The following is a 13,950-nucleotide window of genomic DNA, read 5'->3' as shown; positions in this document are numbered from 1 at the left end:
ATGTGTGGCAGCTTAGCCTTTTATATTTTTTTTAACAAAGTGTTTTGACAGTTGCCATCACATTTCCGGAATCAAAGCACCTGAATCTTACACCGGAACAGCATTCCGGCCCTGAATCTTATACCGGAACTGCGTTCTGGCCCTGAATCTTATACCGAAACTGCGCTCCTGACCGTTTTGGCCCACTTTCACCCCTGCCGCCACCCAACCAAATTTGACACAAAAACGGAATTTGTTCATAGCTAAACCGCCCTGGACTATAAACCGCAGCTGTTCTTACTGTTTTATGGGATATTCACACCAAAAGATTTGAACCGGTAACACTTGATTTGACAGCGTCATCATAAGACTGTCATAAGACCAAATGAACCACATTGAAGCTTTGCAGCCAATTGGTTGCATCGCTTCAGGCTTAATTTGGCCATCACTGTTCTCTTGGGGTAGACAGTAACCTCTGATGCAACATGCTGTCAAAACTGTTGTCGTCCAACATGCCTCCTAGCATGCATTGCAGTGCTACAGATGTAAATAACAATCGAAATTCATGTTCTGAGCTAATTATTTCTTCAGTTACTGTTCCAGTTGTTTCATTAGTTGCTAGTTAAAGTATTTTGTCACACTTTGACAGCAGCGCCATAAGACTGTCATAAGACCATCATAATTATGATATGACACTGCCATGAGCATTATTGAATGCTTATGACAAACGTCATTTTTTATCATCCGGCAAATTATCTCCATTTTGAATGGATGTAAAAGATCCGAACTGGACATAAATGGAGTTAGTGACATAATTTTTTGCCAGATGAAATGTAATGATATCTGTTATAAGCATTCATTAATGCCCATGATATTTTCATGTCATAATTATGACGGTATTATAGCAGTCTTATGATGAAGTGTTACCTATTAACCCAATTAAATCAACATATAAGCCGCACTGGACAATAAAACATAGAATTCAAAATTAAGGAAAAAAGCGGCTTATAGTCCGAAAATTACGGTAATTCACTGTTGGCATCTTGGTCTTGGTTTAAACTTAGTTCAGTTATAGATAAAAATGTTTCTTTTTTGTTCTTTTTTTTCCTTTTCACTTTTATTCCTCCCTTTCATCATCACACCCCCTTACTTTTAATCCGAAAGCGCTCCGAATAATCCCCTTCTGTTTTTACCCTCTTAATTCTCCTCCTAAAAGTGGTCTTGCTGCGGATGAAGTCATATGGGTGCTGATGCAACTTGTGTGAGATTGATGGAGAAAAGCGAGATTACAGTAGTTGATCAGTGTAAAAGAGAGACAGAAATGCACTCGAGTGAAGCCTTCACTTGACACTTTGATTTAGGATGGTTAGTTTGGTTTATGTGTGATGAGGACACTTTGGGCTAGGCAAAGGTGGGCGGAGTCAGTCATAGATTAGAAGTGTTCTCCATCATTGTGTGGCATATCATCTGATAACCGCCACAGTGGGACATTTGAGGAAGATGTTCTCCGCAACGTTGGAGCTTGATTTTTAAGGTGAAAAGCTGGTGAACAGACACAAAAGGAATAAAGTCAAGAATTGCAAAAAGAAGAGGAAGAAGGGGAAAAGAGGGTGGTAGGTTAGGTGATGGGAAATTGCACCAAATCATCCATGAAAGAAAAAATAAGAAAGGTAAGAACTCGAGACTTATCTTTAGCAGTTAGAGCGACCAATATTTCCTTGTATTCAAAGTAATTCACAATATCATATCAATTGATTTGACCATGCCGGGTTATTTAGTTAAGGATTAGCCAACCCAGTGGATTTCTTTTTATTTTATTTTATTTTTATACGGGCCAAAACTCCGTCGCTATTGGAAAAAATGAATACATCAGGTTTTAGATTTTAATTTAAGAAATGCATGTCAAGACGTAAATGTAAATATTTACCATATGACACTGGACAAGCACTGGAGCAGAAATCTAATGTGGATCAGCAAATTCATTAATAATATTCTTCTATTTATGATGTTGCATAATTGTTTAAGATTTTAAATAGTATGTTTTATAATCACTCCTTTTGTCCAGTAATTAGGAAAGTACAGTTTAAATGCTACAAGTATACAGTATTTGTTTTAAACTTTACATGCTGACCGACCGAGAATTATTATTTAATGGAATTTTTTTTGTGAGTAACTATCCACAACGTATCAACTTATGACTTTAAATTGGTCATACATTGACTCAATATAGTGTCAGGTGGATGTGTAGCAACCATTTCGTAAAATTGAGAGCTTGGAACCTTAAATGGCTCCCGGGTCTGTTTCAATTGGGTCACTGACTGGAGTGTTATTGATTAGCCAGCTGGCGCACTACTAGCAGCCAAATATTTTGGTTATGTATTGTGTTCATGATTTAAAAAGGATGAATTAACTGGACTGATTATATAACACAAGGGCTGTGATATGATGACTCATTTTAATGGCGATTAATCGCGCGAGATCAATCGTGATTAACCACATTCAGTATAATCATGAATTTGAAAGCAGTAATTACCACATTTATTCTGTATTTTAAATGTATCTTTATATTTGCAAATTATTAGTCTATATTAAAGTAAATCACAATGAGACAATGAGTTAATCCGTGGTTTAAAATATTTAACTGTGTTATTCAATATGTGAGTTAACTAATTAATGTAAGTTATTTCCCCCATGTGTTCCGATAAAACATGTCAAAGTTCTTTTCTTTTCACAGACTAAATTTACAGACAGATTGTCCAAAGTTTGGCACCATTTCACACTTATATCATTGGCTGCCATTGAAAACAATAGATGTGCATTCCATTTTAACTAGGAGCCCTCCCGATCAAAATGGGTTGAATGCTTAAATACCTTTTAAGCCATAAACACTCAAAGTCACAGATACTGTAGTATAAGGTTAGACAAATGAGACAAAAATAAGTCCTGTATCTTACATGCAGAGGTGGGTAGTATTGTGTTTCATGTACTCTCTTACATTCACTTGAGTAACTTTTTGAGAAAAATGTACTTCTAAGAGTAAGCCATATATTTTACTTTTACTTGAGTAGATTTGTGAAGAAAAAACAGTACTCTTACTCCGCTACATTGGGCTACACAAGAGTTGTTACATTTTTCCTCTTTATTTTACATAATAGATTTTTTTTTTTTTTGCCAGTAATGCCAAGAGTAGCTCTTCCAATTTCACCAATGAGGCGTCGCAACAATAATCGTATGACTCAATTACATCAATCTGACGCAAGCTTGCCGTTCTATGATCTCGCCAGCCTGTTCAATCACGTGGTGTCTTTAAGGCACCGTAAAATATGAAGTATTTGACACAGAGCGCTGCCCTCAACATCATTCGAAATCGCGGATTTAATCATCTCTCCCAGTTTTTATTTGGCACCGATTGACTTAAGAAAACCCGAGATAGAGGGCACTCATGCTCTTTGGACGAATAATGCTTCATTTCTTTTTTCTATCGCCGGAATACAATATTTATATATATATATATATATATATATATATATACACAGTACCGTAATTTTCGCACTATAAGGTGCACCTGATTATAAGCCGCCACCCACCAAATGCGACAGGAAAACGGCATTTGTTCACAGATAAGCCGCACTGGACAATAAGCCGCAGCTGTCCTCACTGTATTATGGGATATTTACACCAAAAGATAATAACCGGTAACACTTCATTAGATAGCGGCATCATATGATGGTCAGAAGACCAAATGAACCACCATGAAGCCTTGAACCAATTGTTTGCAAAGCTTCATTGCTTCAAGAAGCTTCATTTGACCATCACTGCTCCCTTGGGGGAGAGAGCCAATCTTTTACGCCAAATGCTGTCAACACTGTTGTTGTCCAACATGCCTCCTAGCATGCATTGCAGCGCAACAGATGTAAATATCAAAATACGTTCTTAAATGTTCTGTACTAATCATTTTTCAATTACTGTTCCTGTTTTTTAATTGTTAGTTACGGTATTTGGTAACACTTTATTTGACAGTGGCGCCATAAGACTGTCATTAGACAATTAGACATAATTATGACATGACACTGTCATGAGCATTAACAAATGCTTATAACGGTTATCATTTAGTTTTATTCGCCAAATTATCTCACTTTGAATGGATTTAAAAGATCCAAGCTGGACATAAATGGAGTTGGTAACATAATTTGCTGGATGACACTTAATGACATCTGTCATAAGCATTCAGTAATGCCCATGATAGTCTTATGTCATGATTATGACAGTGTTATGACAGTCTTATGACGCCACTGTCAAATAAAGTGTTACCAAATACCATAACAAGCAATTAATGAAACTGGAACAGTAAATGCATAAATAATTAGCACAGAACATGAATTTTGATTGTTACTTACATCTGTAGTGCTGCAATGCATGCTAGGAGGCATGTGTTGCCAATTAACCCAAATAAATCAACAAATAAGCCGCACTGGACTATAAGCCGCATGATTCAAAATGAACGAAAAAAATAGCGGCTTATAGTCCGGAAATTACGGTATTTATATCGTATATTTTTTAAATGTATTTCTTAAGCTTAATGTGGTTATGTAATGGGTTATACAGTATCATCATAACAACAAGGTTTGTGCTAAGAGAAAAAAAATAGCATTGTTTAAAAAAAAAAAAAAATGTTACTCATTACTGTTCACTGGATAGTTTTTTACTTGTACTTGATTACATTTTTGGGATGACTACATTTACTTTTACTTGAATAACATTATGTTGAAAGAACGCTTCTCTTACTTGAGTAAAATTTTTGGTTATTCTACCCACCTCTGCATACGTGTTCAGAACGTTATAATGTTTAACGAAGTGAAACCCATTTTATTCTAATCATGCATCTCTTGTTAAGACGTTTGATACCTTTTAAATTAGGGTGAAGTCGGTGTGTGTAGAAGGCAGAGGTGGGTAGTAACGCGTAGCATTTACTCAGTTACATTTACTTGAGTAACTTTTGGAGAAAAAAGTACTTCTAAGAGTAGTTTTACGAAGCCATACGTTTTACTTTTACTTGAGTAGATTTGTGAAGAACAAACACTACTCTTACTCCGCTACTTGGGGCTACACTAGTCATTACATTTTTCCTCTTTATTCAACATATTAAATTTTACTCTATTTTTGCCAGAGACGCCAACAGTGGCACTACCAGTTTTACCAATGACACGTCGCAACAATAATCACATGACTCCGTTATACCAATCAGACTTATGCTTGCCGTTCTATGATAACGCAGGCCTGTTCAATCACGTGGCGTCTTTAAAGCACCGTAAAAAAAAAAGAAAAAAAAGTATTTCACACAGAGCGCTGCTGTCAACATGACTCGAAAGTGCAGATTTTAACCTCTCTACTAGTTCTTTTTTTTCTTTGGCACTGACCAGAGGTTGCGCTAGACTCTTTCGTTGTCTGTCATTTTGACTGACAGGGTCATAAAAATCCGGTCATAATCTATTTTTACCCGTCACTTAAATTTTTAAAATGATGATAATGACATTGTGGTGACCCTTTGTTTGGCATAATTCACCTTCCGTACTTGTGTGTCCATTTGGCCGAGCGCGTTAGCGGCTACGACACAGTCACGTGACAGAGACACTTAAGAGCCGCGCGCGTTCCGGCTTTAATAGAGAGTTCACACCAGTGGCGCCCCCAGGGGGTGGCCAGGGGTGGCCACGGCCACCCCTATAAATTGGTTGGCCACCCCACTGGCCACCCCGCTTGCCAGTATATCGTTAGATTGTTGTAGCATCAGTTATGCATTTCATCCCAAATGAATGCATTTATTTTGTTTTGTTAAATGTAGGGCTGTCAAATTTATCATGTTACGGGCGGTGATTAATTTTTTAAAATTAATGACGTGAAAATATTTATCGCAATTAACGCATTCGCTGTACGACTCATTCACGCATTGCAGCAAACAGCCTACAATGGCGCCGTTTTACTTATATACAGAGATAAGAGGCAGAGTGGAGTAGATACAAGCATTCATTTGGGCCGTGCTTTTAATTGGCAAAAGCTTTTTCATCTCTCCCACAGCACCTATAAATATTATGGGAAGCGACGTGGGGAAAAATGATAGGAGTTGATCTTTTTCTTAACACCCTGAAGTGTACCCAATTCAGAGAAGATATAGCATTTGCAGCCACCACACACAGTCATGGTTGCACTACTTCCCATCATACATTTGGGCAGAACAGTTAAGTCGCTACAGTATCATTTACTGAAAGTTCAACAAATACATTAGATGGCAATATTTAGTCACAATATACAAACTCACATTTATCCTTTAAGAATTACAAGTCTTTCTATCCGTGGATCCCTTTCACAGAAAGAATGTAAATGTAATGCCATTTTGTGGATTTATTGTTACAATAAACAAATACAGTACTTATGTACAGGATGTTGAATGTATATATCCGTCTTATCTTTCCATTCTAACAATAATTTACAGAAAAATATGGCATATTTTAGAGATGGTTTGAATTGCGAATAATTACGATTAATTAATTTTTAAGCTGTGATTAACTCGATTAAAAATTTTAATCATTTGACAGCCCTAGTTAAATGTACACCTTATGCCTAATATATACATAACACAATAAAACAGAACTGTTGTGGAACTCAAAATGTTGACTGGACAGTAATGGACTAGGCACATTAAATCATTAGTAACATAAAATATTACACTATACACCAAAGTATATCAGTAGCCGTGTCCTTAAGTCTTTCTTAAGTTTTCCCCTGACCTTTTTACTGCGACAATATAATGAAAATCTGAAATTATGGCTTTTAGTTTTGGCCACCCCAAGATTTTAAGTGGCCCCATCTGGCCACCCCTATGAAAAATTTCTGGAGGCGCCACTGGTTCACACTCACAGAGAGCAGCAGAGCTACAGCGGCTGGACACAGAAAATTCGAGCTAACAAGACTCTTAACATTGCTTACCGCTTCAACATATTCAATAGTATTTAGTTTTCATTCATTTTAAATTAATATTCTGTCCGAACAAGCTTAACAGAGAATCCACACCGTGCCATCACACATCAAGCAGATGAATATGTAACTTTTTCTCCGCAGTGACAAAAACAGCTGACTGTGGCCCCAGTAGGCAGGTAGCCTACCATATGTAGCATATGGAACAATGAAATTAACAGTTCACCTGCTGTGGCCTGAACGTAGTTTCACACCTTCCTCCTGGTGTGCATGGACTTGAATTGCGTGCCCGCTTGTGCAGTCCCTGTGTTTTTCTCCTTTTTTATCAACACCATCGTCGTTTTGGGGCTTTTTGAAGAAACTTCGGGCACTCAGTTGCCTAGACATTTTTCAGGGTAAGGCCAACGACGTCATGCATCAAGAGAGACAATAGCTAATTAATATGCTCACTCGCCACCCTGTGGTCTGGGGTGTGAATTGCAACCTGTCAAAATGACGGATGGACTTCAGTTTTTTCCGTCACCGTTTTAAAAAATCGGTCAACGACGGAAAATATTCGGTTAACGCGACCCCTGGCACTGACTGACTGCGGAAAACTGGGAGATATGATCCTTTTAATTTCATAAGTGCAACTATGATGGAACTATTCACTATTAAACTATTCAATCTAGGAACTATTTCCTCCACTAGAGGGCAGTCATGTTCTTTGGTCGAATGATGCTTCATTTCTGTATTATTTTTCTCTGGCTGGAATTCAATATTTTTTTTAAATAATGTATTTGACTTAATGTGGTTATGTAATGGATTAGTGTACAGTATAATAATAACAACAGTTCGTATAGATAACTTTGTGCTGGGAAAAAATACACATCGTAAGATATTACTTACAATGTTTCTTATGACTTGAGTATTCTTATCACCAAATACATTTTTACTTGCATTTCAGTACATTTTTGGTGAATACGTTTACGTTTACTTGAGCGATATTATTTTTAAGTAATACTACTCTTAATTGAGTAAAACATTTTGCTACTCTACCCACCTCTGGTAGGAGGGTGCATAATATATCTCCTTTAAGACTGCTGTGTTCTCACTGTTGGTAGGTTTGAGCTAAAGAGGTAAGGGGAAAGCATCTTGTCTCGAATAGAAGTTTTTAAAAGCTTTTTTGAACCGAAAAGTTCCATGAAAGATTATGTGATCATGTTTCAAGTGTCAGCAAACAGAGCTGACTGAAGTTGCCTGGTCTGCCTCAAAAGGGTGTGTCAGACAGGTCCCTGGGGGGCGACGTGAGGGGCCTCAGGCCCGAGCAACAGCAGAAAGAAGAAGAAGACGAAGTGAAAGAAGAGTCATTCAAAGATCCTTTCAGGACGTTGCTAAAGAACAGTGAAATGCTGCACAACATCGCAGGCCCTGCTTGCGTCTTCCTCAAGCGAGGTTTTTTGCTGACGCTCGTACGTAACAAGCTGTGAACACCCCCTACCATCCCCGCTCATCTTCATCCCTCCATCACGGCCGACAACTGCATCACCGGTTCAGGGTCGATCGTTGGGCAAACCGATTGACTTTCAATTGTCTGGCTCTCACCCCCACGTTGGAGTGATGTGGTGTTAGTGCTGAATCTTGTGTCTGACCTTCATTCATTCATTTGTGATGGAAAACTGCTGACCTTCTATTCAGTTCAGCCATTAGTGCTGAAGTTAAAATATTAACTAAATTTATTAATGCTATTTCAAAGGTTAACCAGGCTGAGGTCTTAGAATTTTTGTGCTTTTGGGTTTCAGCAATGTGTTGTTTGAGCGATAAAGTGAGGGTATAGGACAGTGGTTCTTAACCAGGGTTCGATCCAACCCCAGAGGTTTGGTGAGTAAGTGTAAGGGGTTAGGCGAAGGTAAAATTAAGACAGAGCCCTAGTTTCGAACGCTGATTAAATCTAGTCAAAGTGGCTTTTTAAACCACGTTTTGGACTTGTTTGCTCCTAATTTACAGCCTTAATCCATTTCTTTAAACTGCTAGTTCTTGGTCTAATGGAGGAGGAAATGGTTTGCTCAGTGGAAGGTTGACTTGCACTTGGTATGAGGGAATACCACAGACCAATGAGTAGCGTGGTCTCAAATGTTGACCCATTTATAAAACATGCTGTCAAAGTGAAAAGAATTTTGAATAGGAATTTGCAAAATTATTAGCTTGCTAGCTTAGATGTATCGGATTTGAATTGGAAAAAAAAAAAACTAACTAATTCCGAAGGGTTCGGTGAATCCACATGGGAAACTTGTGGCACCTTTAGCGAGGATAAGAACTAGTGGTATAGGAGCTGTATTTAGTCACAGCTCAGTCCTGAATAATGGGACAATATAGCTTTGTGGCTTATTTAGGGTATTATAAACCTTGCAACTACATGCAGCAGGGCTCATTTAGATAAATAAATATCAATAAATAAATAGTCAATGGAAAAAGAAACATTCCTTTCTCACAAAACCTTTAAACTGTATATACTGTAAAAGTGTGTATAACCACACTTTTTGGACTACGTATAAGTCGCTCTGCAGTATATTGGTTAAAAAACAAACAAACAATATATTCAGTATAAATCACACTGAACTTTTTCAAAAAGCAAGACCAAGAACCAGAGCTGGGCAATATATAGATGTATCAGTATATTGCGATATGAAGTAACACATTACTCATATCATAATGCAATGTTCTGTTCCTAATGTATTGCTTGAATATCTTTAATGAGAAATAAGTAATTATCCATTAATTTTCTTCATCACTTTTTCTCACAGACACCATCTTACCATGTAACGTCACAGGTCAAAATCATGTGCTTGAGGGGATTCTCTTGAAAGCAAGCCACAACCATAGACAATGGATCGTAGACAACTCATTGAATTGGGCCTGCAAAACCCAAGAATAAACATTATTAAAAAAAATAATAATAATAAATAAATAAATAAATATTTTTTTTTTTTAAATGTTCACAACCCTTTTAAACTGATTTTACACAGTTGTTATAAATGTCTTACCTATAGGCTTAGCTACGTATATGGTTAGCTAGATAGCTAACTATAATTCCTCAAAATTGTAGCCATAACATTCCATAAGCAGAATTAGTTAAACAGTTAACAGTTAAAAAGTTTTGTTTATCATTCATTTGTAAACATTAAAAAAAAAAAAAAAAAAAAAAAGATAAATATTGCCCAATACAGAGAAGTGCATTGCGATACTGCCTCGTCCATACTGGATCATATCACAATACACTTCAAGCCGTAAGACCAGTACTTCTCAAATGGTGGGGCGCGCCCCCCCCAGGGGGGCGCAGAGCGATGCCAGGGGGGGCGCGAGTGACCTCGGGGAACATGCTTTTTTTTTTTTTTTTGCCGTACTAGAATAAAGTGTACTTGCACATCCACTCCGTGGGTGGCAGTGGCGCTCTCATTTTCAATGTGCGTGCAGTATTTTTGAAGTAAGCAAGAGCACACGGAAGAGACTCATGCAGAGCTGGACTCACGCAGCGACCCACTGTCTTCTTCGGTTCTCACGTGTCCGGCCGAGAAGTGCCGTTTTCGGCTTGCGATCGTCACGACCACCGCCCTCACCTACGGTTCTCCCTCGGCCGCCGAGAATGCGCTTTTTTCGGGCCGTTTGCCTTTGACTTTTAATATAGTGGGAAATGAGGAAAGACCACTGTTTACTGAGTCTAAAAATGATTATAGCGGAGAAGCCAAATCAGTTAAGACGCCACTTAAAGACATTAGACCTCAATCTCATTGATAAGCCGCTTGATTGTTTTTCAGCGAAAATGTGCCGAATATTGCCAATTGTCACAATCGTCCCGCTTTGTCAGTGTTATATCAGTAAACCAGTGAGCACTGTGGTGAATCAGCTAAAATAAAAACTTTCCTTCTGTCCAAAGACTTTTTCCCCCCCTTCTATTCAGTTTTGTTTTTTTTTCGGTCAAATTTTTTGGCATGTTGTCCTGAAGAGTAAATGTTTCTAATCAATTTGAATTTGTTATTATTTACTGATTTTATTACATTTTATTTTTCAGTATCAAATGGTCAAAAATGTACCTTGAGTGTATTTTTACAGTTTGGATGTGACTTTTTTTTTTTTTTTTTTTAAACTTCAGGCAAATTGATGCGCGTTAAGTCTTTTCTGTTACAAGCAACAAAATGTTAAAAAAGTTATACTTTATTATAAGTTGATCTGTTACTTTTTTTCTTTAATAGAAAAAAAAGGACACAATGTTAGGCTGAGGCGTACTTATAATAGTAATACTGTATAGACGAATGATACTATTTACAGTGGCGGCAGAGAGTTGGGGGGGGGGGCACGAAACATTTACGTCTTCCTTGGGGGGGCGTAACAGAAAATAATTGAGAAGCACTGCGTAAGACCCAGCCCTAACAAGAATTGACATTTCATATTAAATAGCAAGTTATTATGGTAACAGAATAAAGAACAAAATACTGAATGGGTGAATAGTATGTTATTGTAACACATTGGTGGTTATTTAGCTAGTCGGTAGGAAAATAATATTCAAGAATTTTTAAATTTATATATTTCAATAATTACAAGTTGCACCTGCGTATTGGTAGGTCACAGGACTGGCCAAAATATGAAAAACAAGCACGGGTGTGTTACTGCACAGTGCACACTAGAGACTGAAGGCTCTGCGGTGTGTGCCCTCTACTGGCTAACTCATAACCTACAAGCAAAACAGGCACCAATAAGTCTGCGACTAATTAGTCAGTCATACAAAACCATTAAAAATCCGTCTCTGAGCATCGATTGATACTGGCTCATTTTGCATAGCTACCAAATTTCACCAAGATCGGTTCACGAATGACGGAGGGGTAGGACTTCAAAGTTGGATTTTCCAAGAAGAACAAGACTAACATTTTTTAAAGTGGTTCCTTGACAGTCCTTCAGCCTATAAAAACGTGACTTATAGTTTGAAAAATACTGTAATTGTCAGGACTTTTCAAACAGGGCATTTATTTTTTCATTGTAAAGACTATACATCTTTGTTGCACAAGTTTCATGCATTGTGTGAAGAATCCATTGAGAATTGAATATGGCATGATAGTAACTAAAGGGAAACATGGGTTCCAGCCAAGAACGAGAAGTTAAAATGGGATCACAGTCAAGTTGTACGTTAATGTCTCCTTGTGGTTCTAAACACAGTTATCAAGCTGCGATTTTGTGAGTGTAGTGTGAACCTCAGTTTGTGTTTGTGCTCATCTGAAGGGCTGCAAATGTCTATACCCTCTAAATCTTCTAATCTTCACATGTGTGTTGCCTGGCAACATCGCAAAAGTAATCTGGTTAGCCTTACATGCAATTTTATGTCATAATTCTGCATACAATTTAATCCTGCATTTGTATCCAGTGTTCATTAAGAGAGGGGTTTGGTATACTCTAGATTCATATCATACATGAATGTGAGCTGAACTACAGTCACTGGCCTGTTAGCTACACCTGCATAAAATCATATTTAATTATAAGAAATAAAAATGATAAATATTTATTCTGTATGCTTAATTATTCAATATACACTCACCGGCCACTTTATAAGATACACCATGCTAGTAACAGGTTGGACCCCCTTTTGCCTTCAGAACTGCCTCAATTTTTCGTGGCATAGATTCAACAAGGTGCTGGAAGCATTCCTCAGAGAGTTTGGTCAATATTGACATGATGGCATCACACAGTTGGCGCAGATTTGTCGGCTGCTCATCCATGATGCGAATCTCCCATTCCTCCACATCCCAAAGATGCTCTATTGGATTGAGATCTGGTGACTGTGGAGGCCATTTGAGTACAGTGAACTCATTGTCATGTTCAAGAAACCAGTCTGAGATGATTCCAGCTTTATGACATGGCGCATTATCCTGCTGAAAGTAGCCATCAGAAGTTGGATACATTGTGGTCATAAGGGGATGGACATTGTCAGCAACAATACTCAGGTAGGCTGTGGCGTTCCAACAATGCTCAATTGGTACCAAGGGGCCCAAAGAGTGCCAAGAAAATATTCCCCACACCATTACACCACCACCAGCCTGAACCGTTGATACAAGGCAGGATTGATCCATGCTTTCATGTTGTTGACGCCAAATTCTGACCCTACCATCCGAATGTCGCAGCAGAAATCGAGACTGATCAGACCAGGCAACGTTTTTCCAATCTTCTATTGTCCAATTTTGATGAGCTTGTGCAAATTGTAGGATCAGTTTCCTGTTCTTAGCTGAAAGGAGTGGCACCCGGCGTGGTCTTCTGCTGCTGTAGCCCATCTGCCTCAAAGTTCGACGTACTGTGCGTCCAGAGATGCTCTTCTGCCTACCATGGTTGTAACCGGTGGTTATTTGAGTCACTGTTGCCTTTCTATCAGCTCGAACCAGTGTGGCCATTCTCCTCTGACCTCTGCCATCAACAATACATTTCCGCCCACAGAACTGCCGCTCACTGGATATTTTTTCTTTTTCGGACCATCCTCTGTTAACCCTCGAGATGGTTGTGCGTGAAAATCCCAGTAGATCAGCAGTTTCTGAATTACTCAGACCAGCCCTTCTGGCACCAACAACTATGCCACGTTCAAAGTCGCTCAAATCACCTTTCTTCCCAATACTGATGCCTGGTTTGAACTGCAGGAGATTGTCTTAAACCATGTCTACGTGCCTAAATGCACTGAGTTGCCGCCATGTGATTGGCTGATTAGAAATTAAGTGTAACGAGCGGTTGGACTGGTGTACCTAATAAAGTGGCCAGTGAGTGTATGTTTCACTTTACAACTGGAACTTGAAATGGATTTGAAATGAAACACAAACTAAATTGTAATAGTAATCACATACAGTGCAGATTTTCATCTGTTTCTACTGTGACAGTGTCGCCAATTTTGAGTGTGTAAGATTTAAAATACAGACCACAGTAAAACATGTCCTTTCATGGTCAGTGTCATCTCTTCATTGGTCATTGTGTCCTCAAGACATAAAAAGTCTATTT

At 38.2% G+C, this 13,950-nt stretch overlaps 1 protein-coding gene across 3 annotated transcripts in view; it reads left to right on the top strand.

Moving 5' to 3' along the window:
- The window catches only part of LOC130924254 (calcium-binding protein 2-like), a 39,632-nt gene that overhangs the window by 16,133 nt on the left and 9,549 nt on the right, over positions 1–13,950 (top strand). The window contains exons 1-2 of one of the 3 annotated variants that reach the window (XM_057850694.1): positions 1,000–1,649; positions 8,205–8,399. The exons of the other annotated variants lie outside the window; for them this stretch is intronic. Of the exons in view, the coding sequence (XP_057706677.1) occupies positions 1,605–1,649; positions 8,205–8,399 (240 nt within the window). The 5' untranslated portion in view covers positions 1,000–1,604. Of the gene's footprint in view, positions 1–999; positions 1,650–8,204; positions 8,400–13,950 lie in introns of those variants that run through there. 3 annotated transcript variants of the gene reach the window in all.

The sequence above is a fragment of the Corythoichthys intestinalis genome, chromosome 11 (genome assembly GCF_030265065.1).
Source record: "Corythoichthys intestinalis isolate RoL2023-P3 chromosome 11, ASM3026506v1, whole genome shotgun sequence".
In the NCBI taxonomy this organism is placed as follows: domain Eukaryota; kingdom Metazoa; phylum Chordata; class Actinopteri; order Syngnathiformes; family Syngnathidae; genus Corythoichthys; species Corythoichthys intestinalis.
This window is presented reverse-complemented; position numbering and strand designations above follow the sequence as displayed.